The sequence below is a fragment of the Eucalyptus grandis genome, chromosome 7, assembly GCF_016545825.1.
Source record: "Eucalyptus grandis isolate ANBG69807.140 chromosome 7, ASM1654582v1, whole genome shotgun sequence".
NCBI lineage: Eukaryota > Viridiplantae > Streptophyta > Magnoliopsida > Myrtales > Myrtaceae > Eucalyptus > Eucalyptus grandis.
This window is the reverse complement of record NC_052618.1, coordinates 47,465,695-47,472,782: the sequence shown is the minus strand read 5'-3', so window position 1 is coordinate 47,472,782 and position 7,088 is coordinate 47,465,695. Positions and strand designations below refer to the sequence as shown.

General features: G+C 40.0%; 1 protein-coding gene across 1 annotated transcript; it reads right to left on the bottom strand.

Annotated features, from left to right (window-relative positions):
* Positions 1–3,975: 3,975 nt before the first annotated feature.
* On the bottom strand, positions 3,976–6,736 carry LOC120295651 (protein PHYLLO, chloroplastic-like). Its single transcript, XM_039316939.1, has 4 exons — positions 5,904–6,736; positions 5,005–5,294; positions 4,757–4,919; positions 3,976–4,646 (listed from the first exon to the last, which is right to left on the bottom strand). Exons 2-4 carry the CDS (start codon positions 5,242–5,244, stop codon positions 4,642–4,644), a joined length of 408 nt encoding a protein of 135 aa, XP_039172873.1. The 5' UTR covers positions 5,245–5,294; positions 5,904–6,736; the 3' UTR covers positions 3,976–4,641.
* Positions 6,737–7,088: the final 352 nt, after the last annotated feature.

The window sequence follows — 7,088 nt, the reverse complement described above, 5'->3', positions numbered from 1 at the left end:
TTTTTCTTTCCTTTTTTTCCTCCTCTTTGAAGAAGGAAGAAAATGGGAAAAACAGAAATAAAGGAAAGGAAACATAAAATACAAAAAGTTCAAAAAAATATTAAAATATTATTAAAAGTGTTTATATCAACGCCGACCGTGCCTCGTAAGCCAATCAACATCCACACATCAATAATATCCGATCAAAAAAGCCTGAAGAACTAAATTGGTACTAGGTTAAAAAATTTATGACTAAATTAGTATCAATAAAAGACTTAAGACTAACTTAACACCAACACAATAGGTTTAGGACTTTTCTAACACTTTTCTCCTGATTATTTATTAACAACAATCAACATTATATCATATATACTATAGTTAATTTACAGAAGATGGGTGAATTAAGAGATTGATATAAGCATGCCTCAGAGCGCCCCCAAGACCCTAATGTTCATCTTTGGTCCATCTCAAGTCACGTAATCTTAGATCACTTTTTTCAAATTAGGGTTGAACGCTTATAGTTGGAGTTTTGAAAATAGAGAATACAAAATAGAGTTATGGTATATCAAGTGTACTTTTGATTTTATTTTTTTTATGTATTGAATTATGTTTTCGTCTAATAGCTTAAACTCATATAACAATTTAGTGATTTCATAAAATTTTACTAGCAAATAATTGTGCTATCATGAAACAATAGAAGCGTGAAATTAATTTAGTAAAAAGCCAACAAGATAGGCAAGATAGGCACTTTTCAAAGGCATTACGACATTTTGGCCAATAAATATAGTCACTATGACATTTATGATGACTCGTATTTTCCTCCATTATTGATTGATGAAACTTCCTCAAATCAAGTCTCTAAGTGGTGGATTACAAATATAGGCGTAATCCGCATCGACGGTTAAGTAAATTAAAATCTGAAAGATCTTCATATCTGTAATTTGTCAATCATCCATGGATTAATCCCTCCGTCCCGGGTTATGGGCAGGAAAAAACAACCCTTCTTTAATAAACTTACCCTCCGAATTTGGAGAGAATGAATTAGTCAATGAATCGCCAAACGAATTGGACGCATGAGGCCCCTTCGTTTTCCATCAGCACTGGAGATGTGACTGCTGAAACTTGCACGTTACTCTTCCTCTACATAAATATAATATTCCCAGATCCATCGAGGGCTAGTCAATTTGGAAATTAAGTCATGCCTTACATTTTCCAAACCCTTTCGGCACGGTGCATATTGGAAGCTCCGAAGAAATCTCTGATAAATGTCAAGCTCTTGGAGCCCACTTACATCATTGTCTTGACAAATTTGGTTAGCAACAGTTCAATTTCACGAGGTGTGGAATAATTGATCACGGATTTGTCTTGATATAAAGCATGCCTCGGAGCACGCAAGACGGCAACATTCCACTTAACTCCATATTAGGTGACGTTGGTCCTTAGCAAGACCTTAAAAGGCTATGACATCCAGGAAAGACTGGATATAGGCGAGGATTTGGGCCTCAAAAAACATATCAGCCCCATTGCCATCCCTATCCAACTCCCCTTACAAGGAGGGGGGGCAGCCTAGATCCCCGTGAAGCCGATCCCCCCTTAAACGTTGGGGCAAGTTCAGGGAAATGAAGGGTCCGGGGAGGAAACTCCCTGGGTGGACAGACGTCATTGCGTACTTAGTCAGGAATTTGCTGTGCATTATTTTTCTAGTAGACAACACCATGGAACGACCGTACTATTCAAGAATCATTTGGGATGAAATGTTCGGTGGAGGACTTCTGGACTTGACCGCATCATGGAATATTTTCCCAGTATTGAATCCTTGTGGATAGGATTTTTTTTTTGTTTGGCTTAGATTAGAATAAAATAGAGAATTGCCGTGTGCATATAAACATGTTAAATAGATGAGTCAAATCAGGTTTGAGTCCAGTCATAAATGGTTTGATCTAAATTAACCCATTAACCTGTTTATGATCAATTTATAAGTAATGTAAAAATTTTAAAAACTCATATATTTTAGTCTTTAGTTTCAAAACCCATTTAAAATAAACTCTTTAATGATCCATATATGATCAATTTATGTTTTATATGGGTCATATATTAATTTAAAACCCATTTTGATAAGTTTATAATGCATCCCTGTTAAGTACCCGAAGATGTCTGAATAGCTGATTTGAGAAAACACTAAGGTGGACAACGGTCAGATGAGGCTTCCATTGTATGACATTAAAGAGATGTAACAGTTAACAGTTCACGAGGATGAGACGCAGAGAGGGAAAGAAAAGACCCTCGGATGTCGTCAATTTACGTGGGTCTAAGAAAATTATGAATAAAGCCATCGATCCATCTCGCGATTTGAGCAACCAGCCGCCGGGGACGGTTGATGGCCGAGCAGCACAGCCGCCATTGCCGGTCCACCCTTTCCCTTCCGTCCTCTCTCTCTTTAAGTTGCAATTTTGGATTTACTAAATTTTTAGTTCCACCTAAGAAATTTGTTGGAGAAGCGCCCCGACCTAGCGATGACCTAGACGGCCATGTCAACATTTTGGTCTAACTCTTTAACGGAAGGACTAACTTAAATAAAATAAATACATCATCTAATGACACGATTACACCAAATCCAAAAAAAAAAAAAAAATCAAAGACGAGACTATACAATTGAAATTATTTGAAAATTTCCAATGAGTTTATCCCAATAAACTAATATGATTGCATTCAACTTATCTTTACTATCTACCGAAGAGTCAAGTGAAAAAAATATTTAACATGTCCAATCTAATCTAATGTGAGCTAAATTTTCGTTTGGACTTGAGTTTACATAAACAAGGTCTTTTATAGCCGTTGGTTATGTATGTCCATGTATGAGTCTCACATTATCAATAGTTACGACTAATTTGGATGAACCCAAGTTCATGCAAATTCAACATGATTTTTGCTAATATTTATTTTGTCCCTTTTGTTTTACTCAAGACCCCAAGATGAAATTTCTTAGGACGTCCCTATCTTCGGGACGCCAAAGTTGACTTGGTTGAGTTTTGGAGAATCTAAAGCACCTAACCCCAAGATGAAATTTCTTAGTACGTCCCTATCTTCATCCGCCCCCCCGATGCCCACGCAACCACCGTCACATCCTCCGACGACCGCCAGCGACTCTGGATGAGCAGGCTTGCCCGGCCAGACCCAGTGATCCACCATCATCCCCTGCGCCATTTCCCTTCACAGAGATGAGCAGCCATCTCATCACTATAACTGGGGTCGAAGGGCTCATCCTCGTCCTCTCCTTCGCGGCGGTTTTCTTGCTTCTCCCACTCCCCTTCGAGGAAGTCGATGGAAACCCGGTTCCGAGAGTCGTATTCTCGAAGAGACCCGCCTGCTTCCACGCCTACGTCCTGACTCTCAACTTCGCGTTCACGGGGGCCGTGATGACCATGTCGCTGCGCGAGAGGTGGCCCAAAGCCGCCGCCCATTGCCGGAGGCTTGCTTGCTTGGCTGCCGCGGCGGCAGTAGGAACTTTGGCTTGGTCTGTGGCGGCAGCGAGCTTAGGACTTGCGGACTTTTCTGTGAGTCAGGTGGCGGAAGCTTCTGTGCTTTGAGTTCACCAGGAATATAGAGGAGAATAAAAGGAGAAAACTGATGATGTTTGTAGTATTTGCATCGCTAGCTAGTTTTTTTTCATGATCGGTGACATACTGTAAATTAACTTGCCTAGGCATATACATCTATGTACACGCACGCGCACTAATTGCCAAGATCATGACGATACACGCAGCCTTCTCCTTCTGTAATCTCAGTTCTGTTTGTCTGTTTTTGATCAATTCTGAGACTCTTGCAAGGCTCATGACTTTGGCCCAAGGGATCAACCAGTTACCAACATTAAAAGCATAACATCATGTGTTTCTGTCAAGATCTGATTGCTTCGGAAGAGTTGTTCATGGAAACATGTTTCGATTCATTTTCTTGCCAAAAGAATAGACACAAAAATGGGGAGAAGTATTGTCTTATTTGATGGAAGAGAGCAACCTTTCCAAGGCAAAAGCAGAGCCTCCGGACAAAATAATTATAGCAGTAAACTTACACAAGGCAAGGAAGCAAAAGAAAGGGAGAGGGTCTAATTGCCGACCTTGCTGTTTTAGTGTATGAATTCTTTATTTACTCTTGTCAAGAACTTTCTCAATGCCCGAGCAATGGCAAGAGGATTCTCCAAATGAGCGGCATGCCCACTCCCAGGTACTTCGAAGATCTTGCAGCTAGAATCTGGCAAGCCTGAGCCATCCCTGACTTCCCTATTGTGGCCAATTTCATCAAACATTTTTCGAGCAATTGCCATAAACTTTGCATCGCTTTCCCCCACAACAAGCAAAAGAGGAGTCTCGCAGTGCTTCAAGTCTTCCCAAAGTGACTTAAACGCAGAGAGAGGGAGAGAGAAAGCAGAAAATTAGGGGCCAAAACATCAACTTTGCAAATGGCAAGCTTATTAATCAGTCAATTAGGTGTCTAAACAAAAACAGCCATGAACTCAGATTATTCTATTAGGTTTGACCATGAAAAGATTGGAATAAACTCCCGGTTGCCTCCCTATGTTCAAATCAGATAGAGCTTTTGCAAGACCATTTACATCAGTGTGCTGTAAGCGGCTTGAAACTATCTTCTGAAAATGCGGATGGCTCCTTAAGCTGTCAAGTAGAACACACACATAAGTGAACATCGATTCGAGTGCAGTAATACTTCTACCTGAACAAGCATGAATCCTCAGTTGATTACAAACAAATGGGATCCAGAATACCTCTTCCACAGCTCTCCTTCATACCAAGAATTGAGAAAGACTGGTAAGCCATATGTGATGTGATAAGAATTTGTGCTCTGTTATCATCTTTAGCACAGCGAACTTTTCTTGCACTGGCAATCTTCAACCCAGGGCTTCCAGATATAATGGTGGCTCCTTTAATCTTCATAACAAGCATTCTCCTTAGCTATGTTTATCAGACGCATCATGCATTCATCAAATAATAAATCGGCATTTTGAGAACCTACCTTGTCAGTAAATTTCAAGGTCATATACAACAATATCCTTGCTCCCATCGAATATCCAAAAAGAACGATCTTCTGTTGTAGCGCATTGCATAACACATCTGCAATAATCTCAATAGACAGTCTTGGTTTCTCAGCTGCTTCTTCAGTCGCATGTGATTGGCCAACTGAATTCCCGTGGCCAGGAAGGTCAATAGAAATGCATCTAGCTGTTCCAGAAATGGCCTCATTATTGGTATCCATTCTTCACAAGTTCCTAGAAAACCGTGAAGGAACACAAGTACATTGTCCTGCTGCAGCATTTGGCACATTAAAACTGGATTGATAAATAATGAGGCTGCCTAGAACGCAGCTACATATCTCATTATCTTGGAGTAGCTGATAGCTAGAGATTAATTTTTTCCCCATCACACTTGAGCCATTTCACTAAGATTTGGTATCAAAAGGTAGACATAAACAGAGGCAGAAATAAGAACTTCATTTTCAATTACACGAGATGTAAGCTAGCACCAGATTACAGTTCAGATAGTTTCATCTTTCATGTCGTACTGCAAGTTTGATAATTTTAAGATACTACCAGTCTTTCTCAAATTATTACAGAGGATAATCTTCAAACATTAAGGAAACCATATGCACCTGAGCACCATGAATATGCACCTGCATTTGTGGTGAAAACATCGATGAGATACTTCTTATTCCCAAGTATCTCACCTGTGAGATGCTTTTTTGAACACGGTTGACGATACCAAGCACACAAGGAACATATCTAGAAGCAAATAGTGTGATGATTACAGAAAAGACAACTATCAGAAAAAAGACTACTTGTGCTCATGCAATGAAACAGTTATCATCATGAGGATATCCAGTTGTGAATAAGAAATATTTTGGGGATTTTCACTTACAGTTTCTTGCCCTACCCTGATCACATTGATTGAACACTGATTGCCCTTCAAGTTCGCCATCAAGTTGTATCTATGGACTTCCTCATCGGTAGATTTTCTAACTATAACCTTGCGATTGACCCGAAAATTCTGAAGCAGTCTACTGGTATCAGCTATATTTGCTTCTACACACTCACTATTTAAATGATGAGAAATCTTCAGAGGATTAGTTGTCACATCATCTTTGAGCCTCTGATAAGTCCCAAGATCATGTGCTATGGGTGGATCAACTTTGTGGTTCCTCGTTTTGATTAACTTTGCTTGATGTAGAGCAAGAAAATGGGAAAACAAAATGTGTGCTGATAAACCCACACTGCTTTTGAAGGTAGAGCTCATGACAGCCAGCATCTCCAGATGCTGAGCCCACCGATTGACCATAGCTGAGGTCTCAAATCCACCAAGCACACTTGGTTTAATGACCTCTGAGACGTGCATAAAATAAACATGAAATCTTCCAAAAGGGCTTGAATAAAATTTAATTTTTTCAGAGCTTCCCCACCGTAGTTAAGTACTACAAGAATACTTGAGCAAATAAAAGGGCTTCCAGCCTAACAAACACTTACAGCAACAGCTATTCCTGGATGAACATAATCTGCAAGCATTTTGAGAGGGTTGTGTCGACAGTTATCAATAGTCTCATCCAGAGCAATGGATAATCCACTCTCTTCACAGAACTTTAAAGTAGAATGTTCATCTTGGACAGTTTCCTACATGGATGAGAAAGACCAGATGGGGGCAAAATAACCACCTTCAGTAACTTGTCAGTGAAGATGTTGATCCAAAATTGATCGAGAAAAAACGTGCGAAAGAGGTCGGTGCACACTTATAAAAAAGGCTCTCTGCAGTTTTATCTCAAATGCTGTCCAACATTTCTAGCATTCAACTCTACTCGAAAGCGCTTTCTGCCAGTCCAAAAGAAGCCACTGTGGCCACCATTAAAGTGACAATTTCACTGGCATCATTCCCTCAATATACGACAAATCACATTTTTTAACAGGAGGAAAATCGGATTGCTTCTTCAGAAGTCCACTTCCTATTGGCATCAGCACGGAGTTGAATCTTGTACCCAACCTTCTTTTTCACTTCCTGTATAGTAAGAGCATCTTGACATGGATCTGCCTGGCGTGCCACCTGTGTGTGAAAAAA

Bases quoted from the DNA above. Each gene is read 5' to 3' on its own strand.
- LOC120295651 (XM_039316939.1), bottom strand. From the start codon at position 5,244: ATGGATACCAATAATGAGGCCATTTCTGGAACAGCTAGATGCATTTCT. The intron at 4,920-5,004 runs GTAGGTTCTCAA...CTTGTTATGAAG, and splicing joins CCTTGAAATTTACTGACAAG to ATTAAAGGAGCCACCATTAT.